Genomic DNA, 22877 nt, shown 5'->3' on the forward strand with positions numbered 1-22877 from the left:
TATCACTTGTGTGCTGATATAAGAAGGCATGGTGGAAAAATTAGAGCTAACTAAAGTTGTGTCCATTACATTTTCACATGATATCAGGCCCACTGTGCTTCACTATATTAATTACCTTCATAGCCAAAAACAGTCTGATTCTAATTTTAAAAATTTTCATTCTGATGACAGAAGTGTTCTCTCTTTTCATAATTTCTTTTTTTATAAAAGCTATGTATATTTGCTGTAATAGGTCAAACAACATACAGATGAAAAAAGAAAAAATTGCCAGGCACAGTGGCTCGTGCCTGTAATCCCAGTACTTTGGGAGGCCAAGGCAGGTGGATCACGAGGTCAGGAGATCGAGACCATCCTGGCTAACACGGTGAAACTCCGTCTCTACTAAAAATACAAAAAAAATATCTGGGCATTGCGGCGTGTGCCTGTAGTCCCAGCTGCTGGGGAGGCTGAAGCAAGAGAATGGCGTGAACTCAGGAGGCGGGGCTTGCAGTGAGCCGAGATCGCACCACTGTACTACAGCCTGGGTGACAGAGCAAGACTCGGTCTCAAAAAAAAAAAAAAAACAACAACAACAAAGAGAAAAGAAAAAGGAAAAAATTAACAGATTTTCTTTTAAACTAGTAAGTACCTTAAAGGAGGTGGAATTCTTCTGGTTTCTTTTTAGTACACTGCCTCATTTCGTTTAGACCTGAATATGTGAGTAGCATGATTCTTTTTAATTTTACTATCCATAGGCGGGGCACGGTAGCTCACACCTGTAATCCCAGCACTTTGGGAGGCCAAGGCAGGTGGATCACAAGGTCAGGCGTTCGAGATCAGCCTGGCCAACATAGTAAAACCCTGCCTCTACTAAAAATACAAAAATTAGCTGGGTGTGGTGGCCTGTAGTCCCAGCTACTCGGGAGGCTGAGGCAGGAGAATTGCTTCAACCTGGGAGGCAGAGGTTGCAGTGAGCCGAGATCGCGCCACTGCATTCAAGTTTGGACAACAGTGCAAGACTCCATCTCAAAAAAAAAAAAATTACTATCCATAAATTATTCTGCTAATCTACCAAGCCCTTCCATAATGGTAATGTACTAAGGAAACCTGATGGTCTCATACCAATCATGCTTCCAAAAGCTAAAAAGCTGACTTTCAGCTCTGGAGAAAGACATTTAAGTACTTACTGTGAATATAATCATTAAAGGCAACATGATTACAAGCCCTTCCCAAGACTACCTAGCCTGCTTAGAGCTGAGCCATAAGCTCCTCAGAAAACGGTTTTATAGAATTCCTTTGCCCCTAAGAGCTGGAAGATAATTTTTTAAGATCCTATGTTGGTAAGCCCATCAATTACATGAAAGTTCATTCCTGGTTTAAACTTCAGGATCAAAGAATATTACAGTGCCTAGAGTTTAATAGATCTTAATCTTCAGCAAGGAAATCCAAGAAGCAACCTTAAGAATTACACTGACCTTCAGAATAATAGCTCAGACTCTCAAACTATTTAGTAAGTTTTAGATTGGCTCCTAACACAAAAATCCCTAGTTTAACTCCAGGCCTAGCAAACATCTTTCTGCCTAACATTGCAGGTTAGGCAGAAAGGTAAAACTGAGGTAAAAGTCTCAGAAAGTACCCTTATGTGACAGGAAAACTGGCAAAGAAAAGGCAATATTCATTTTAATGTTCTTTATAATCTCAGCCCCACCAAAGGCTATAAACAAAGAAGTGAGAGCCCATGGCCCACCACCAGCATCTCTACAGAAGTGGAGAACCCAACTGCCCATCTAATTTTCAGATTTAACACTTTAAACCTTATTAATTACTTAGAGGTTACTGAATTAGAAGGCTTAAATTAGAAAAATTTGCTATTTGTTGTTGTTTTGAGACAGGGTCTTACTCTGTTTCCTAGGCTGGAATGCAGTGGCATGATCATAGTTCACCACAACCTCGAACTCCCAGGCTCAAGCGATCCTCCTGCTTCAGCCTCCCAGGTATCTAGGACTACAGGTGCACGCCATCATGTCTGGCTAATTTTTAAATTTTTTGTAGAGACAGGGTGTCAGTATGTTGTCCAAGCTAATCTCAAACTCCTGGCCTCATGTGATCCTCCCGCCTCAGCCTCCCAAAGTGCTGGGATTACAGACATGAGCCACTGTACCCAGCCTAATTAGGATTTAATATTTGTTTCCAACTTTATTGATCTTCATCAACAAAGGTCTTTGAGCATCGTGCTACCAATACCTACCCTAATTTTATTTTAGTTCATTGCCAGAGTTGTCCCTTTTCAGAACCTAAGTCAGTCCTTCTACCTAAAATCATCGCTCCTCTTCTCCATGGGAACCTTAATCCAACAATACTCCCTAGTCTGTGTATCTTCAACTGCTCTCTCTCTCCTGGTTCTCTCCTGTTGGCTTCTGAACAAGTATGATGACAACGCTCAGACTCCACTTCCCCACTTCCTATTTATTCCATGTGACCTGGATTCCAGCCCCACACATTCACTGAAACTGCTCTCCCCCTAGTCACCTAATTGCCAACCCAATGGATAGTTTTGAGTTCTATCTCACTTAAACTCTCTGTAGCAGAAGACACTGCTGATCATTCCTTCACCTTTTAAATATCGACTCTCTCTCTTGAATCTGAGACTCCATTCTACCCTAGTTTTCCTCTTCCTCCTTTGGTTGTTTCTTCTCTTCTGTTCATCCCTTAAATGTTACTCATCCTTAGCCCTCTTTTCTTTTCATTCTGTATTACAGCTTCTTCAGATGTTCAAGGACCCAAGAGTCCACTAACGGGTTTTGGAGAAGGAGTGTTCAGGAACCACCTAAAATTACATGCAAAATGTTTTGTGTCATGTGTGTGTGTGTGTGTGTGTTGGGCGGTGGGGGCAGGGGGATCCATAGCTTTTCAATAAAAATTAAAAATAGCTGTTCTCTACATTCTCCCTTAATGATTTAATGAACATCCATAGTTTCAGTTGTGACCTATACAATGATAATTTCCAAATCTCTATGTTTAGCTGAGGCCTTTACCACTCTCATAGATTCAATGGCCTCCTAAAACTTTCATGCTCATCTCAAACTCAACTTGTCTAAAACTGAAGTCTTCTTTTCTCTTTGCTTCCAACAGATATCCCTGCTGTAATCCACCCTTCTCAGTGGTGTCAGCAACCTTTCTGGCAAGGTTGATCTTGTAACTGTCCACCTTAAAATCTTTCAGTGAGCCCTTATTCGCCCAATATTATTAACAGTTGACATTTAGGCTGGGTGCGGTGGCTCCCACCTGTAATCCCAGAACTTTGGGAGGCGGAAGCAGGCGGATCACTTGAGGTCAGGAGTTCAAAACCAGCCTCGTCTACTTGGTGAAACCCTGTCTCTACTATAAATACAAATTAGCCAGGCGTGGTGGCAGGCACCTGTAAAATCCCAGCTACTTGGGCGGCCGAGGCATGAGGATCACTTGAACCCAGGAGGCGGAGGTCACAGTGAGCCAAGAAAGTACCACTGAACTCCTTCAGCCTAGGTGACAGAGTGAGATTCTCTCCTCCAAAAATAAATAAATAAATAAATAAAATTTAATAGCATTTATTGAGCACCAACTTATGTGCTAAGCACCTTATATCTATTCTTTCTAATGATCAACAACTCTGTAAGTTAGGTATTATTTTACTGGAAAAATAAAGTCCAGACAGATGAAGCAGCGTGCCCAAGATCACAAGGTAAGTCATGAAGTCAAACTTGAACCCAGCTCTACCCAATTCCAAAGCTTGATGCCTCCATTCAGGATAACATTCAAACTTTTTAGCTTGGGAGCTAAGACCCATTATGATGGAATGCCTACCTACCACTCATCCCTCTACCTTTCCATAAAAACTTCCAGCCTTGTTTAAAAAAATTCCTGCAAATGGGGCAGGTTTTCTCTCAGTTCCATGCCTTTGCACATACACTGTGAATATCGCTCTCCCCTTCTCTGACTACTCATTCTTCAGCATTTAACTCAACTATCCCCTCCTCCAGGAGCTTTTCCCATCTCTTCCACACACTAGTTTGTGTGCTTATTGCAGGGTATCACTGTTTATTTGTTTATCTGTCCTACTCTACTAGGAGCAATTTGAGAGTAGGCCTGACGTCAAATGAAAGCCTGCATTTGAGGTGCAAAGTTCTACATTCTGATCCAACATAGCCTATCCATGTAGTCCCAGTACATTATGAATCATTCAAAAAACAAGTGAAAGAAGAGTCTCTGCTGTTTCCAAAGGCCACAGAAAAATGACAAGCACTTCAAGAAGCCCAGAAACACCAACCACCTGGAAATCTAAAAACGATACACCACAGCTGACACAGAAAGGAACTGAAGTTGGAAGAGGCCTGTTTTGTGACCTCATAAAGTTTATAATCTAGTGATGGAGAACAACATGTAAATAATTAACAGTAACACCAAGTAAATAACACACCAGATACAAGCTGCACAAAATGACACTATAGCACAAGCATAGAGTTGATTAATCCTCACAGAGAGGTAAGAGGTGTTCATGGAAGGCGTGGTAGAACTACACCTGATCTTAGACAAAAGGCTACGGAGTGAACGGTGTCTGCAATAAACCTTGGATAACGAGTAGAATTCTGGCAGCCCAAAAAGGGGTCAAAGGATTCCAAACTAAAAAAAAACACAAGGAGGCTGGGCATGGTGGTTCATGCCTATAATCCCTGCACTTTCGGAGATCGAGGTGTGTGGATCACTTGAGCTCAGGAGTTCAAGACCAGCCTGGGCAACATGACAAAACTGCCTCCACAAAAAATACAAAAATAAGCCAGGCATGGTGGCTTGAGCCTGTGGTCCCAGCTACTTGGGTGGCTGAGGTGGGAGGGTCGCTTGAGCCCAGGAGGCAGAGGTTGCAGTGAGCCAAGATTGTGTCACGGCCCTCCAGCCTGGGTGACAACAAGACCCTGTCTCAAAAAAAAAAAAAAAAAATTTTTTTTTAAATTTACAAAGCACAAGTAGTGATTTGGAGACATGTAAGTATACAGGATATGTTTAGGGAACGTATAGCTATTGCATGCATCACATGCAGTTAGCAGTGTGATGAGCAACCAGGCTAACAGAACAGCTAGCTGACATCACAAAGGACCCAGAAAGCTAGAGTAAGGAGTAGGTACTTAATTAAGTAGACAAAGCAGAACCACTGAAATTTTCTGACCTAGAGTATGTTTTGGGAAGACTAATCTGGCTTTGCACTGAAGGCCACATTGTACCAGAAAGGCACTAAGAGGCAGAAGAACCAGTTAGAAGGCTCCAATGACAGACCAGGAAAAACATCTTGAAATAGCATGAATTAGGGCAGAGGCAGCAGGAAAGTAAGAAGAGGGCAGGTACATTGTCATGCAATGTAGAGGTAGAAACAATAGCCTTTAGCTATTTTAAATAGCCTTTAGATGGTGGTGGGTAAAGAATGGCAGAGTTCAAGACAATTCTCATGCTTCCAGCCAGAGCAACTGGGAGAAGAGTAGAACTTCAAGATAATGAAAACAGAAAGAGATTAACGATTTGGTGAGGGTACACTGGGTAAAGCAGAAGACAAAGAGTGAGGTGTTAGGAGGATCTTCTCACGGACAGTTGGAATCTTTGGTCTAGAGTTCAGAAGAGCAGTCAGAACTGAAGATAAGGAATTGGAGTTAACAACTGATAGTTGTGGCAAATAGAGAGCAGATAGCTTATTTGGACAAATCTTCCTAATCACAACTTAGCCCATATCACCTCTCTCTCTATTCAAAATACTTTACGGATTTGATCCCTTTCGTTTTAGAATTCAAAGCCCTCTACAACCCTATAAAATTCAATTGCAGTTTTTATTCACTATGTTTTAGGTGGTTAGAGGAGACAAAGACCTGGTCTCTGTCCTGAAGAAATTTACAATCTATCTACTCTTTCACTCTCCCCTGCATGACTCAACTGCAACCATTCGGATCTTCTTGTCTCCAAACATATCTTTCACATCTGTCCTACTCTACCAGGAGCAACCTTTCCCCCAACTGGAATACCTACCCTCTTCTCTTGGGGCTTATCTAACTTAGAGCCTCCTTTCAAAGTCCAGCTGAAGTCTTGCTTCTGTTAATACTTTTCCGGACATGTCAGCCACCTTTGGATAACTATGGCACTTAAAAGTTTCTTCAATTTACTTAGCACTAAGCATATAAAACCTATCATTAGAGAGCTCTGTATCTAAGTCCATTTCTGTATCTGAATTGAGCTCTTTCAAGTCAAGATCCATGCTTTAAACTTCATTAAAGGCCAGCCAGGAGCAGTGGCTCACACCTGTAATCCCAGAACTTTGGGAGGCCGAGGTAGGTGAATCACTTGAGGTCAGGAGTTCAAGACCAGCCTGACCAATATGGGGAACCTCGACTCTACCCCCAAAAAAGACAAAAATTAGCCAGGTGTGGTGGTGCACGCATGTAATCCCAGCTACTCGGGAGGCTGATGCAAGAGAATAGCTTGAACTCAGAAGGCAGAGGCTGCCATGAGCTGAGACTGCACCACTGCACTCCAGCCTGGGTGGCAGAGTGAGACTCTGACTTTAAAAAAAAAAAAAAAAAAAAATTCATTAAAGGCCAGATGCAGTGGCTCACACCTGTAATCCCGGCATTTTGGGAGGCTGAGGCTGGCAGATCACTTGAGGTCAGGAATTCAAGACCAGCTTGGCCAATATGGTGAAATCCCATCTCTACTAAAAATACAAAAATTAGCCGGGCATAGTGGTGCGCTCCTGTAATCCCAGCTATTCAGGAGGCTGAGGTAGGAAAATCGCTTGAACCTGGGAGGTGGAGATTGCGAGCTGAGATTGTGCCACTGCTCTCCAGCCTGGGCAATAGTGTAAGACTCTATCTCAAAAAAAAATTTTTTTTTCATTAAATATCCAACATTTAGGACAATGATAGGTACTGAAAAATATTCATTTAACAAATATATAATGAGAGTCCTCTAGGTGTCAAGGTTATAGCTACAGGACACATTAAGATGGTATTTTCAGGTCAGGCACTGTGGCTCACGCCTGTAATCCCAGCACTTTGGGAGGCTGAGGCAGGAGAAACACTTGAACCTGGGAGGCGGAGGTTGCAGTGAGCCGAGATCACCCCATTGCACTCCAGCCTGGGCGACAGAGTAAAGCAGGACTCCGTCTAAAAAAAAAAAAAAAAAAATTTACCTTATTTCTTAGGAAAACCTAATCTTTATTATAACGGTAGTTCTTTGGACTATTGAGAATCAGAGAATAAAGGGCAGAAGGGAGATAAAGAAATCCAGGAGTAAGCATGGTAGCAAAAAAAGAGAGCCACAGTGAGAGGGAAAGACATATAAGAACACAAGAGGAAGAAAAGCTCAATAGTTCTTAGAAAATTCATGGGAATATCACAGTCAGAAAAACTAAGTATTTCATAAATACAAAGAGAGAGTTTTAAGAGTCCTCAAAAATCATCTTAAAGATGAAGAAACCAAGGCCCAGAGAGATTAAATAATTTAGACAAGGTCACACAGGGGCAGAACTAGGTCTATAACTTGGATTTCCTGCTGTCTAGTCTATGGTTCATATCTTTACATGGCATTCATTTCCCTTCTTTGAGCCTGAGTTTCACCTATAAAATTAGGAGTTTGTCCTTTGTTGTTTTTAAAAATTTATTTATATTTCCAACTCTGCAAATAAAATGAGGAGTTAGGCCAATAGTTCCTAAATATCAGTCTGTAAACCAACCATCTCAAAATCATGTGGGAAACTTTTTTTTTTCTTTTTTCTTTTCTTTTCTTTTTTTTTTTTTTTTTTTTTTTGAGACAGAGTCTTGCTCTGTTGCCCAGGTTGGAGTGCACTGGTGTGATCTCGGCTGACTGCAACCTCCACCTCCCAGGTTCACGCCATTCTCCTGCCTCAGCCTCCCAAGTAGCTGGGACTACAGTCGCCCGCCACCATGCCCAGATAATTTTTTGTATTTTTAGTACAGACGGGGTTTCACCGTGTTAGCTAGGATGGTCTCGATCTCCTGACCTCATGATCCGCCCGCCTTGGCCTCCCAAAGTGCTGGGATTACAGGTGTGAGCCACTGTGCCCGGCCTCTTTTTTTTTTTTTTGGAGACAGGGTCTTGCTCTATCACTCAGGCTGGAGTGGATCTTGGCTCACTGAAACCTCTGCCTCCCAGGCTCAAGCGATCTTCCCACCTCAGCCGCCCCCCAACCCCACCCCCCGTAGCTTGGACTATAGGCACACGCCACCACACCCTGCTAACTTGTATTTTTTGGTAGAGATGGGGTTTCACCATGTTGCTCAGGCTGGTCTTGAACTCTTGACCTCAACTGATCTGCCTGCCTTAGCGTCCCAAAGTGCTGGGATTATAGGCATGAGCCACCACACCCAGCTGATTTAGAGTCTGTTTTAATCCCTTTTTTAAGCAATGAGGTTTGAATAGTAATTTTATTTATTTTTATTTTTTACAGATGGATCACTTGAGGTCAGGAGCTCAAGACCAGCCTAGGCAACATGGCGAAACCCCATCTCTACCAAAAATACAAAAATTAGCCAGGCATGGTGGTGCATGCCTGTAATTCCAGCTACTTGGAAGGTTGAGGCAGGAGAATCGCTGGAGCCCCTGAGGTGGAGGTTGCAGTGAGCCAAGATCATGCCGCTGCACTCCAGCCTGAGCAAGAGTAAGACTCCACCTCTAAAATAAAATAAAACAAAACAGACCCTAAATCATGGAGTGATTGTGAGGAGTATATGATATGAAAGCACTTAGCCTGGTTTCTCACACATAAGTTAATAAATGCTAGCTGGTAGTTACAGCAGTAATATAAAGTGAAAAGTATATAACATGAAAATCTACTGCTAATCTTCATCCATTCTCCCTATACAAGTGATTTTATTTTATAGTGATATGAAAAAAAGAAAAATAAAAAATGAGGAAACCAAGCTAGAGAAAGGTTAAGCAATGTTCCCAGTTGGTTTTGATGTTAAGTGGTGGAGTAGGAACCCCATGTAGACAGTTGATGCCAAGCCCATTTTCTTAGCTATTAGGCTACAATGCCTTTAGGGGATTATGTGGGATTGTGGGAGACGGGGCTATATTATATTTTTGCCCTGAAACTTTCAGTAAAGGTTTTGGACTTTCCTATACTTCTCTGTTGGTTACAGGAAAGGCCCTTTTGCTGTATGTTTATCTCCAAGCACTTTTAGATACAGGCAATTCTTTCTTGTAGGTCCCAGGGAAGACATCTCAATGATACAGGAAAGATAAAAAAGTAGACCACTAAAACTGCCCCTCCTGTGCCCCAAGCATTATTGCTGTATCAGCTTTTTTCCCTCAAAAAGCACCTACTTGGAAGCACTAGCCTAGGAGTCAGGACACTGATCAGAACCCTAGTTCTGTTGCTCTCCTTCTCTGAGATTTTTCTAAGGTCTTCTCTTTATCAAACAACGAGTTACTTATATTTTAATGAAAATCTGCCTGTTTGGGTCACAATTTTGCTCCTTGTTAGAGCCTCAAAGTATAAAATCAAAAGACAGCAGATTACCAAACCAGGGGTTCCCAAACTTAGATTTCATAGACCAATACATGTTCCACAATAAATCAGAAAGCCTAACAGCTGTCAACTTTTCATTTTGCTAAGTAGGAATATCTTAAAAACACACTACCACATAATAACAATTCTCTCATAAAATAAAGGATATTTTAACATTAAAAAGTAGGAAAGACAATTTCAGAATAAAAAACAATTCTTTCAAGTTTAGCTTTATGAAAGACATACTATATTTTCTTTATCTTTTTTTTTTTTTTATTTTACAGAGAATTGATGTCTCTCAGTCTAGCGCCAGTGTGTATACCCTACAATTTTGAAACCATGGAAACCTACGGCCAAAAAGGTTAAGTCACTTGTTCAAGGCCACAGGACATTACTTAAACAATCATTATTTAATGATGCCTTATCAAGAGAGATCTAAGTCACAGCTAACATGACTCTTCCCCTAGCCTCTCTTATTTAGGTCCTTGTCCCCAGATCATCTTTGAGTCTTTTTCTCTCTCTGTCACAGCTGGCGGAGTAAAGTGTAAAAGAACTAGCGCTAAACCCCAAAGAGGAAACAGAGGCCATGACTCCTCCCTCCTACCACCCATCCCCCCCCAGTCTGCTCAGAGGTGGACTCCGTAACCAACCAACTTCTGCTAAAAATACACTCTGGACTTTCAGCACTATGCAACATACCTTAAGAGTGGTTTCCTGATACAGGCAGAAGCATAAGTATGAATTCAGTCTCTATAAAAAAATCCTACACCCAAAGCTTGGGCTCTTAACTGCCAGTTACTGCAAGCTTAAGAAGTTCCCCGGGGAAGTAGGGCACCCCAATCTATTCCACTGCACATTTTAACAAGCCCAAAGGTTGTAACACCACAAGGCTTCAAAGTCCATGCATTCCTATGAGTCAATGAGAGCAAGGGCTATTTGGGATCCTCAGGCCCAGACAAGGAAAAAAAAAAACTTCACATACTAACCCATACAGCACATGCGACAAACCAGGTGGGCGTTGAACTCGTGCTCATCTTGATAACTCGGCCACATGGCGCCCCTGTGCCTGCTGACCCCACCTAAAAGGAGGGGGTACCAAAGGACCTCCAGCTAGTGGCCTGTGCACCCTTCACAGCTCCTGAAAAAGGGCTGCGAGGTGTAGAGAGGAGACAGCAGAACAGAGAAGTGGCTCCACCCACCACTTCCTACTGACCTCCTTCTTCCCTTGAGGTCAGAGAGGAAGCTCCTCCTTAGGGCACTTCCAAAAATTGGGTCCATGTCTCAGGCACATAGCACGCTGTTCAAAAGTATCACCGGCTCAGTGTTTCCAGACCAATTAGAGCACACAGAGGGAGAGCTCCATATGCAAAAGTCCAGTCAAGGTATGAAGTGAGTAAGCCCGAGTAGGTAGAAACTGGTCTTTGAGTTACCCTCCATTTGCAGAGCAGAAGCTTGTAATCTGGGGAATCGTAGTTGCAGGAGAGCTAGTGAGCTAAGTGGTTTGCTGCCAAGTCAGGAACAGTGCATCCATTGCCCAACAACTTGCTCCTCAGGTGTGCCTCTTCTCAGGCAGAAGTACACATAAAGTGTTAACCAACTGAGAAGGTCTCATGATGGGAGAGACTATAATGGAGCAAGCTCATACACTCACTGTCCACTGCAAACAGATCCCTAGATTCCAAAGAGAGTTTCCGTTCCCCGCACTTACAGCTGCCCAAAGGGAAGAGTCACAGTCACTCCCCAATGATTCCATGTACTTTACAGAGTAGCCCCACCTCAGCCAGCCTCGCCTCAGCCAGCCTCCCAGGTAGATTATCACAGCAGATTTTATCAGCTTCAAAAATACCGTTTGCTTGTTGCTCCATTCTTTCCCCTCAAAGCCAGGAATGGCATTCCAAAGTCCCCTTCTTCTTCCCAGAGCCTCCTACTCTGTCTTTACAGTCAGTGCACTTAACTCAGCTGTGCCAGAAATCCTTTTATCCATCAGTAGAAGGCTGCCTGCTTGTTTGTCCAACTTGTTTTCTGAGTCTTGGCTAATTGTACCAGACACTGGAATGCTGAAGAAACACAATGAAGGGCTTTTTCATTCAGCTGGCCTGGCCCTTCTATTGGTTCTTCCCAGTTCTGACCCAACCAGGGGACAGAGAAGTCCAGCCTCTGTGGGTGTCAGGACAGACACTGCGGCCCTGGCCCCACAACACTCAAAAAGGCCCCGTTGCAGATAAGGGCCTAATCACTGGCCCTCTGCTCTAGCTCCCTAAATAGAACGACTTCTTCAGGCTAATGCTGCTTTCAATCCTGTCCTGAAGGCAGGCAGGGAGGAGGGGCAGCACGTAGGAAAGCAAGTTTCCAGAGATTAGCCCGAAAGACTACAAATGAAAACAAGTAAATGCAAGCTTGCCTAGCAGGCCATTCAGTTTAAACAAGCCCTATGACCTGCCTCAGTTGCTTGACAACTTCACTCCCAAGTGGGTATCCCTCCCACCTACAAACTGCTAATAATCCTGGTTACTGCTTACTAATAACGGTTCTCACAGCTGACTTTATCCCGCCTAGACTAAGCTCTCAGTCACCCCGATAACCTGTGACAATTGTACTCAGTTTGTCCCTCTTATAAGACTCTTTTTAGCCTTGGAGAGGAAGGGTCCTCCTAGAATTTGCCTTATACTGGGAAAAGGAATGCATAAGAAATAGGGAAGAGAGAAAAAAAGGAATGAACATTTCCTGACTCATATTTAGTAACCTCTTCTTTTATCAGATTTAAATTCCCTGAGTGAGACTGAGTGCAGTGGCTCACGTCTGTAATCCTAGCACTTTAGGAGGCCGAGGCAGGTAAATTGCCTGAGCTCAGGAGTTCGAGACCACCCTGGGGCCAACATGGTAAAACCCCGTCTCTAACTAAAATACAAAAAAAATTAGCTGGGCTTGGTGCCACATGCCTGTAATCCCAGCTATTTGGGAGGCTGAGGTGAGAGAACTGCTTGAACCCGGGAGGTGGAGGTTGCAGTGAGCCGAGATTGCACCACTGCACTCCAGCCTGGACCACAGAGTGAGACTCTCTCAAAAATAAAAAATAAAAAAATAAATTCTCTGAGTGTAGGGACTCTTGTCTTCATAACCCAATCTCTATCACATTTAGAAGGCACTGAATACTCTAAGCTAAAATTAACTGAACATTTACTGTAACTGTTAGTTCACAGTTAATGCACTAAAAATTTTAAATATCATTTCATTTAACCCCAACAACAATTCTCCAAGAAAGGTATTATCATTTCCATTTTAGAGATAAAAATGCTAGGACTTTAAAAGGTTAAATAACTTGACCAAGATTACACGTCCGTCTGTCCAGTTCCAAAGTTGTGCTTCCTGTTATACTCTGCTGTCTCTGAGAAGGACCTAAAGCAGAATAAGCACTAAGGTACAGGAGTTGTATATGTAAGAAGGTGAAATATTCTTGGGAAGGGTAAGAAATAAAAACATTTAACTCGGCCAGGCACAGTGGCTCACACCTGTAATGCTGGCACTTTGGGAGGCCAAGGTGGGCAGATCGCTTGAGGTCAGGAGCTGCAGACACTCTGGCCAACATGGCGAAACTCCACCTCTACTAAAAAATACAAAAATTAGGCGGGCATGGTGGCACATGCCTGTAATTCCAGCTACCTGGGAGGCTGAGGCACGAGAATCACTTGAACTCCAGAGGCAGAGATTGCTGTGAGCCGAGATTGCACCACTGCACTCCAGCCAAGGTGACAGAATAAGACTATATCTCAAAAAAAATAAAATAAAAAAATACTTAACTCTAGTTGACTAGAGATTTAGGACACATCCAAAATGAGCACATGTGGCAACTTCTAGAAATACTGAATTCACATTATCTAAAAATTAAAATAATAATTACTGGGTGAAGCTGGAGGACAGTGAACCAAAATCTGCCATCTCCTCAATTCCCTGGCACTCAAGCAAAACCTATTTCCCCTAACGGCACTGCAGATTGAGAAAAGTAGGGTAGAGTCGTGGGGACAAGATCAGTCTACCTACAGGAGACAGGCCCTTCCCTTCAAGTTCCCAAGAGGTCCTGAGCCTCAAAAAGGGGGCAAGTTCTGTTGCAATGGAGGAGAGGACTTTGAATAGGTCAGTCAGCTCTTAATTATCCAGAGGAGATGGGCCAGTAGAGTCCTCCAAGCCATTCCCCTTCTTTTTTCCCCAACCTTTTGTCATTTCCTGTTAAAGGTAGGAAAAAGTGAATCTGGCTGCTAGCTGCAGATCTTAAAAAGGGTGAGTGGAGGGAAGAGGTTCAGGCCAGTATTTCCACATGTGGTCAGAAGTTACCTGAGAATTGACAGCTACTGGCTTTCTCACAGAAACAAAGAAAACTGAAGGTATATACTTAATCTCTTTCCTAAAATGCCCAAATCACCCACTATTAAGGATATAAAAGACACAAACATCTTTCTTTCTAACGTATAAGACAGTGATCATAATATATCACCTACTTTTTATATACCCCTGTATTGGCTTCTGTCACATTTCTTTTTCTTTTTTTCTTTTTTTTTTGAGACAGAGTCTTGCTCTGTTGCCCACGCTAGAGTGCAGTGGCACAATCTCGGCTCACTGCAACCTCTGCCTCCCGGGTTCAAGCGATTCTCCTGCCTCAGCTTCCCAAGTAGCTGGGATTACAGGTGCCCATGACAGCGCCTGGCTAGTTTTTGTATTTTTAGTAGAGACAGGGTTTCACCATCTTGGCCAGGCTGGTTTTGAACTCCTGACCTCATGATCCGCCCGCCTCAGCCTCCCAAAATGTTGGGATTACAGGCGTGAGCCACCACACCTGGCATGTCACAGTTCTTAATTACTAACTATAAAGACAGGCCGGGCGCTGGTGGCTCACGCCTGTAATCCCAGCACTTTGGGAGGACGACATGGAGGATTGCTTGAGTCCAGGAGTTCGAGACCAGCGTGGGCAACATGGAGAAAGCCTGTCTCTATATATGAAAATTTTTTTTAATTTAAAAAATTAAAAAATAAGGACAATTACTGTTTCATTCCAATAGCTCACAGGAAAGTACTATGTCTTCAATGATATCTTATGTGAAAAAATTCTAATAATGATGGCAAATAATCACATATTCCTTACCACATGCAGAATGTGTTCTAAGAACTAAGTCAAGGCCGGGCGTTATGGCTCATGCATGCAGTCCCAGAACTCTGAAAGGCCAAGATGGACGGACCTCTTGAGGTCAGGAGTTCTGGACGGATCACTTGAGGTCAGGAATTCAAGTCCAGCCTGGCCAACATGGTAAAACCCCACCTCTACTAAAAATACAAAAATTAACTGGGCGTGGTGGCAGACACCTGAAATCCCAGCTACCTGGGAGGCTGAGGCAGGAGAATCGCTTGAACCCAGAAGGCAGAGGTTGCAGTGGGCTGAGATCATGCCACTGCACTCCAGCCTGGGCGACAAAGCAACACTCTATCTCACAAAAAAAAGAAAAAAGGGAAAAAAAAAAAAAAAGAACAACAAGAAGAAGAAAATAAGTAAAAACAACCAAGCAGCATAATTAAACCCATTTTGCAGATGAGGAAACAGAGGCCCAGATAGACTAATGTCACTCAGCCAGTAGTGGCAGAACTAGGATAAAAACACAGGCAATCTGACTCCAGACTCTCAACCTGCTCTCAACCACAATTCCATATGACTTCCAAGAACAAGCCAGATGATCGAACTGAATCAGAATCACAGAAAGTTAGAGATCTTAGTCTTTTTTCTTCTCAAACAGCCTAGAAATTTGAAGACCAGAGGAAGTGACCAGTCCAGCATTACATAGTAGTAAGCAGAAGAGCAAGGGCTTAGAGCCTAGATCTTCTGATTCCAAGTTAAGTGGTCTTTCTACTACACTGTACAAATCTTTAAGAAAACAAAAAATGCAGGCCGGGCGCGGTGGCTCACACGTGTAATCCCAGCACTTTGGGAGACCGAGGCAGGCGGACTACGAGGTCAGGAGATCGAGACCATCCTGGCTAATATGGTGAAATCCCATCTCTACTAAAAATACAAAAAAATTAGCCAGGCGTGGTGGCGGGCGCCTATAGTCCCAGCTACTTGGGAGGCTGAGGCAGGAGAATGGTGTGAACCCGGGAGGCGGAGCTTGCAGTAATGCCGGTATCACTGCACTCCAGCCTGGGCGACAGAGCGAGACTCCGTCTCAAAAAAAAAAAAAAGAAAAAGAAAAAGAAAAAGAAAATGCAAAGGAAAGGAAAAGAGCCAGGCATGGTAGAGGGTGCCTACAGTCCCAGCTACTTGGGAGGCTAAGGTGGGAGGAGGCTTGAGCCCAGGAATTCAAGTCCAGGCTGGGCAACATAGCAAAACCTTGTTTCTTTAAAAGAAAAAAAAAAAGGAAAAGAAAGGGAAAGACTAAGACTATACCTTGATTAAACATTCTAATGCTTTAGTTATTTGAGCAAAGATATGTTAGATATATGACCATTTATTCAAATATTTGAGTCCCTATTATGTGCTTACCTAATTTGTAGATAACATAAATGAAGAACACACAGCTATTGCCATACATGGAAGAATTAAAGCTCAAAGAAATCTAAAAAGTTTAGAAGTCTGCAACAAATCTCACAGGACAAAATTTAACTAGGATACCTGTAGGTCTTTTTTTTTTCTCCTGAGATGGAGTCTCACTCTGTTGCCCAGGCTGGAATGCAGTGGTGCAATCTTGGCTCACTGCAACCTCTGCCTCCCGGGTTCAAGTGATTCTCCTACCTCAGCTTCCCGACTAGCTGGGATTACAGGCGCACACCACCACACCCAGCTAATTTTTTAATTTTTTGATAGAGATGGGGTTTCACCATGTTGGCCAAGCTGGTCTCAAATTCCTTAACCTCAAGTGGTCCCCATGCCTTCACCTCCCAAAGTGCTAGGATTACAGGCGTGAGCCACCAAGCCTGGCTCTAGGATACCTATAAGTCTTATGCTGAAGTTCAAGACAACCAAAGGCATAGCAGCGATTGCAAGGGAGACAATTCATGTACAAGGTTTGGCCATTTTATAATTGATCTTAGGTTTAATATAACCCAATAGTATGATAAAGGGAACTGCTTTAAATTAAAAAAGCCAAGATGGGGAGGTGATGGAATGCAATCTTAGATTGTACTTCATATAGTTTGGATCCAGGATTATGGCTATTCTTCCTAGTGGGATGTTGGAAATGGAGAAAACTTTAAGAGATCATATTATCCAACTCCTTCATTTTACAGGTAAAGAAAACAAGACCCTAGAGAGGAAAAAAAACATAAAGCTCTTTTCCTGCTTATACTATCACAATGTGAGATTAAACTAAAACACAGGGCAACTCTATATCATCTAATTAACCTATACCAAGCATCCATTTTAGATCACACATTAAACTAAACCAAACCCTCTTAATAAACAAATGAACATGGCGTGGTTCCTGCTACAGTTTACAGCTAGTGCCATCTTTACTTTTTTATTTATTCAAGTTAATATTTACTGACTTTTTTTTTTAGATGGAGTTTCACTCTTGTTGCCCAGGCTGGAGTGGAATGGTGAGATCTCAGCTCACCACAACCTCCACCTCCCCAGTAGCTGGGATTACAGGCATGCGCCACCACACCCTGCTAATTTTGTATTTTTTAGTAGAGACAGGGTTTCTCCATGTTGGTCAGGCTGGTCTCGAACTCCCGACCTCAGGTGATCCACCACCTCAGCCTCCCAAAGTGCTGGGATTACAGGTGTGAGCCACTGCACACGGCCATATTTACTGACATCTATTTTGCCTCAGACACTGGAAATACTGAGATGAGTAAGAGTCCCTGTTTTCACCTGTAATCCCAGGCGAATTGCTTGAACTCGGATGGCAGAATTTGCAGTGAACCAACATCATGCCACTGCACTCCAGCCTGGGCAACAAAGCGAGACTCAGTTTCAAAAAGAAAAGAAAGAAAAAAAAAGAAAAAAAAGAAGAGTCCCTGTTTTACTTAGTAAGGAGAGAAGGGGAAGCTAAGCAAGATGACAATACAGGTTTGAATAAGTAGTATTAACAGAGTGCTACTGGAGCACAGAATAGGAACTCGTATTTCAGTCAAGGAAGGCTTTCCAGAGGTAGTAACTACTTACCCTAAAGGACAAGCATCCATAGCAGAGCTGTGAGTTTTTAAATGACGCTGGAGTCCTGGATGCTTATAAGGCCAAGATAGGAAATAAAACCCGTGAAACAGGAAGGGAGTAGATTTAATAAAAAACAAAACAAAACAAAAACTTTCTTTTTTTTTTTTTTTTTTTTTTTGAGACGGAGTCTCACTCTGTTGCCCAGGCTGGAGTGCGGTGGCGCAATCTCGGCTTACTGCAAGCTCCGCCTCCTGTGTTCATGCCATTCTCCTGCCTTAGCCTCCCGAGTAGCTGGGACTACAGTTGCCTGCCACCGTGCCCGGCTAATTTTTTGTATATTTAATAGAGATGGGGTTTCACCGAGTTAGCCAGGATGGTCTCGATCTCCTGACCTTGTGATCCACCCACCTTGGCCTCCCAAAGTGCTGGGATTACAGGCGTGAGCCACCACGCCCAGCTATATTTCTTTTTGTTGTTGTTGTTTTGAGACGGACTCTCATTCTGTTGCCCAGGCTGGAGTGCAGTGGTGTGATCACAGCTCACTGCAACCTCCACCTCCTGAGTTCAAGCAACTCCTGCCTCAGCCTCTCAAGTAGCTGGGATTACAGGCACCTGCCATCACACCAGCTAATTTTTGTATTTTTAGTAGAGATGGAGTTTCACCATGTTGACCAGGCTGGTCTTGAACTCCTGACCTCAGGTGATCCACCCGCCTCGGCCTCCCAAAGTGCTGGAATTACAGGTATGAGCCGCTGCGCCCAGCCAGCATCTGGTTTATTTCTATGTTGTGTTTTATTGCAGAGAATCAATTTTTAGATGAGACTGGGCATGTTCAGGGTGGTATGGTCAAAGACGAGAATCAATTTTTTAGAAGTGATTCACACAAATAAATAGAAACAAATAACAGCTTCACAGTTTGCCTAATAATCTCAGGACATTATTCAAATAAATTGAGACGAGAGCCTGAAAGAACAGCACAAATATTTGTTTCAAAGCCAGTTACCTTCAGTATTTAAAACTATGAACATTCTTTGGCCAGGTGCAGTGGCTCACACCTGTAATCCCAGCACTTTAAGAGGCCAAGGTGGGGGATCACCTGAGGTCAGGAGTTCGAGATGAGCCTGACCAACATGGAGAAACTCCGTCTCTACTAAAAATACAAAATTAGCCGGCTGTGGTGGCACATGCCTGTATTCCCAGCTACTTGGGAGGCTGAGGCAGGAGAATCACTTGAACCCGGGAGGCGGAGCTTGCGATGAGCCAGTACTGCGCACCACTGCACTCCAGTCTGGGCAACAAGAGCAAAACTCCGTCTCCAAAAAAGAAAGAAAGAAAAAAACAAAACAAAACTATGAACATTCTTCATAATATGTAAACACAAATAGAAAAGTGAGACAAAAGAACAGAAACTTCTGGTACACACACTAAACCAGTACTACAATATTACTACCTAGAGATGAGTTACCCACTTCACTATTATGTTCAGTTAACACCTGAGCTCATACAACTGAGCTTTGCCTGAATCATTATTATTACTATTATTAGGCACAGGACCTATGTTCTATAATTTGCTCTGCAATAGTGTACGTAATTCCAATTAAAAAAAAAAAAAGGCTAGATCAGAAGAAACAATCTTCGTGTTTTTAATCAAGGGTACATTTACTAACAGTACAAATATATACACAGAGATGGTGGAACAACTTTATTCTGTGATGTCCAACTGGCAAGTACTTAGAGTGTACATATTATTTTTAAATAAATGAAATGCATCTTAAAATTGCAATTATAATAAAATGGGTACAGAATCTCCTAAGAAACTCCACGGAAGATTTGGAATCCATAGTCTCCAATTGAAAAAAGACATCTCTCATTTTACAGATAAAGCGAACAAAGCACATTTCCAATATATCTATTTGGTATTAGAATCAAAGTTGTTTCATAGAAATAAAAACCTTTTACAATGTATCTTTTTATTTCAATTACTTTATGGCTGTTTGTGAAATTAATATTTCTAAACATAAAAAAGAACTCACTTAAAATGCAGAGTGATAGCTCTTAAGTTCCATAAAAGTCCTATACTGAAGATAAACTTTAAAAATATTAACAACTAATTATTAGTTATTTAATGTTTAGAAATGACATTACCATAATGCACAAGGAAAGAAAAGCAGCAGCCTCCACCTAAATGATATTATATTTATTTTCTCATTACATGTGAAATAGTAAATAGGACCAAACAACTTAAGCCTGCCTATCTCTTTCTTTCTAAGTTCAAATACAGGAAAGCCACTTTGAGGTGGCTTTTTTAAAAACACCACCACACAATCAAACATACTTCTAAAATGTCTGTCTTTGTTTTTGCTGATATAGACGCACACTAGGATCTGAATATTTAGTCAAAAGCTTTTCTGGGACTTACTGGAAAGGACACTGGGGAATGACTGAATCTAATTCTAATTCTGTCAGGCGTTTGTGAACTTTTAATAGAAAGCTAAATAATAAGCCATCAAACCTCCACCTTGACTTGTAAGATACACTATAAAAAGTGTCTACATACCTTAGTTTGAAGGTAGTGAGCCCATCACAATGAGAGTACTGAAGGCAATGAGACCCAAGGGTATACTCCAGTAAAAGTTAGACCAGATGAATCCTCAACTATGGAGACTCAGAATTAGCCAAACTCAGGGCTGATCCCTGCTCTGAGTGTTTAGAAGTCAACAGAATATAACTAATAGCAATATGGGAAGAATGAGGGCTCTGGTGCCATTACAAAAAAAAAAAAAAAAACCAACCAATTTTTAATTATCAAAGCCTGATTCCCTAGGAAAGAGAGGGATTATTAACTTCCTTGCATTGAACAAGATAATTCGCATACACACAGCCAAACTGTGTAGGAATAGTATCAATGATATCAAAGAGAACACAGACACCCAGTGTTCCAGGATGCCCCTTGGCAAGGACTGACCCCTTCCGCTGACTGACCCTTCCTCCTCTGCCTTTTCTCACCCCAAAACACACCAAGTTAACAGAAACTTCTCCAACCCAAATACATACCTGGAGGAGGGTACAGAGTTACTGTATGTTTTCAGTTAAAAACAAGGGTCCAATAAACCACTCCGAGATTGAGAAAGTAAAGAAAGAGCTCAGTTCTCCGACGAAAGACTAAGTCAGCATAGTAGCCACTTCCCTTCAGTTTCGGGCCCAGTCATCACCTCATCTAACTAGCACTCTCCAGACAGACTCACTGTAAAGAGCACCCCCTCTATCCCAAAGTGGCCCCAGGGCAGACCAGCTTCTTCATTATACTCACACACACACACTTAAGTCTGACAGCACCCCAGCTGAAAGACGTACTGGCCCTTTAAGGAAAGCAACTGGGAAGACCTCTGTCATTCACCCCACCCTCAAAAGTCCCACAGTAGATTTAAAGAATAACTGGATACCAGTTAGTTACCTGCTCTACCTCTGGTATGCCTCTTCCAGTATAGAACACCAGCAACTCCAAGAACGTGAGTCAAAATAAAGATGGTTGGTGGTAAATAAGATGAATCTAAGAAGGGCATTTCCAGGCCCGTCCTTTCTCCTCTCTTGAGTTAGCCACAAGCTCAGCGCAGGCCTCTGGATGCCTTTCTCCTGAGGTTACTGCTGTCCTGTACTATCAGCACAGAGGCAGAGGCCGGAGCTTAGTGTTGTCAGAAACTTCCTGGCAGCTTCTCCTCCATCTCGCCTCTGACTGTTTTTCAGCAGGCACTAGTAGACTGGGACTAAAACTGTACAGTGTAGCTCAGACAAAGCCCAGGAAACAACTGGCCAGTGGGGGAGGGGAAAGGGAAGAAGGAACAAGGAGAGTGAAAAGGAGCGCCTAAGTCAGTGTCAAGCTGACTCAAACCGCTATCTTTGGCATCCTCTGCTCAGCTTAAATAAACAAACCTCAGACCCTTCTACAAGAAGGGAGGGTGTCAGAGGACGTCACACTTAACTTTCCATTCCCAACCCGCCTGGAAGGCCAGACTTCAGGATGTAGCCAGAAGAAAAAAGTCACAGAAGCACTAGGGAACCTCTTGCGGGGAGGAAGCAAAGTACAAGAGGATGTATGAGCACTACAAGTATCCTGGAGTTGTCAGACGGCAACCCCTCCATACACCCACAACCCGGGAGGAGAAGCAAGGGGCCTGAACATCAGTCCGGGGAGGATACACACAGGGCAAGCTCCCATGAAGCAGACCTGACACCTAGATGTGATGAAGATCAGCAAGGAGAGCAAACTGCTCATTTAGGCAGTACTTTTCAAGGGTTAAAAAAATCCATCTGGCTGGGTGTGGTGGTTCACGCCTATAATCCCAGCACTTCAGAAGGCACGATCTTGGTTCACTGCAACCTCTGCCTCCCAGGTTGAAGCAATTCTCCTGCCTCAGCCTCCTGAGTAGCTGGGATTACAGGCGCATGCCACCACACCCAGCTAATTTTTGTATTTTTAGTAGAGATGGGGTTTCACCATGTTGGCCAGCCTGGTCTCAAACTCCTGACCTCAAGCAATCATCTCGCCTCAGAGGCCTCCAAAGGTGCTGGGATTACAGGCGTGTGCCACTGTGCCCTGCCTTAGACCAGAGGTCCCAGCAATCTCACTCCTAGGTATCTATCCAAGAGAAACAGAAACGTATGTCCGCACAAAGACCTGTATATGAATGTTTACAGCAGCATTATTCATAATATAAAAAACTAGAAACAACCTAAATGTCCATCAACTGGTAAACGTATAAACAAATTGTACATCCATATAACGGACTACATATTCTGCAATAAAATAGAACAAAACTACTGATACATACAACAACACAGACGATTCTCAAAACTATTATGCTACATGAAAAAAGCCAAACACAAAAGGCTACATGCCATGTGATTCCATTTATATAACTTTCTAGAAAAGCTAAACTATACAACTAGAAATTGAAGAGGCTGAGAGTGAGGGAAGGAAATTGAGTAAAAGGATCACAAAAGAACTATAGGGGATGATGGAAATGTTCCTTATGTTGATTGTGGGGGTGGTTCCATGACTGTATACATTTGTCCAAACTGACTAAATCAGGCCAGATGCAGTGGCTCGTGCTTGTAATCCCTGCATTTCAGGAGGCTGAGGCAGGAAGATCACTTGAGCCCAGGAGTTCAGGAGCAGACTGGGTAACACAGTGGGACCCCATTTCTACAAAAAATTTTTAA

The 22877-nt window shown here is 42.8% G+C and overlaps 1 protein-coding gene across 16 annotated transcripts in view; it reads right to left on the reverse strand.

Annotated features, from left to right (window-relative positions):
* LOC101867430 (microtubule actin crosslinking factor 1) overlaps window positions 1–22877 on the reverse strand; it is a 386272-nt gene that overhangs the window by 260654 nt on the left and 102741 nt on the right. For 4 of the 16 annotated variants that reach the window (XM_065534032.1, XM_065534031.1, XM_074011470.1 and 1 more), the window contains exon 1: window positions 21112–21550. The exons of 6 other annotated variants lie outside the window; for them this stretch is intronic. In XM_065534032.1, the coding sequence (XP_065390104.1) occupies window positions 21112–21220 (109 nt within the window). In that variant the 5' untranslated portion in view covers window positions 21221–21550. Of the gene's footprint in view, window positions 1–10509; window positions 11536–20711; window positions 21013–21111; window positions 21551–22877 lie in introns of those variants that run through there. 6 more of the 16 variants (XM_074011474.1, XM_065533988.1, XM_074011511.1 and 3 more) reach the window with 3 other exon arrangements.

Source organism: Macaca fascicularis, chromosome 1, assembly GCF_037993035.2.
Source record: "Macaca fascicularis isolate 582-1 chromosome 1, T2T-MFA8v1.1".
Classification (NCBI taxonomy): domain Eukaryota; kingdom Metazoa; phylum Chordata; class Mammalia; order Primates; family Cercopithecidae; genus Macaca; species Macaca fascicularis.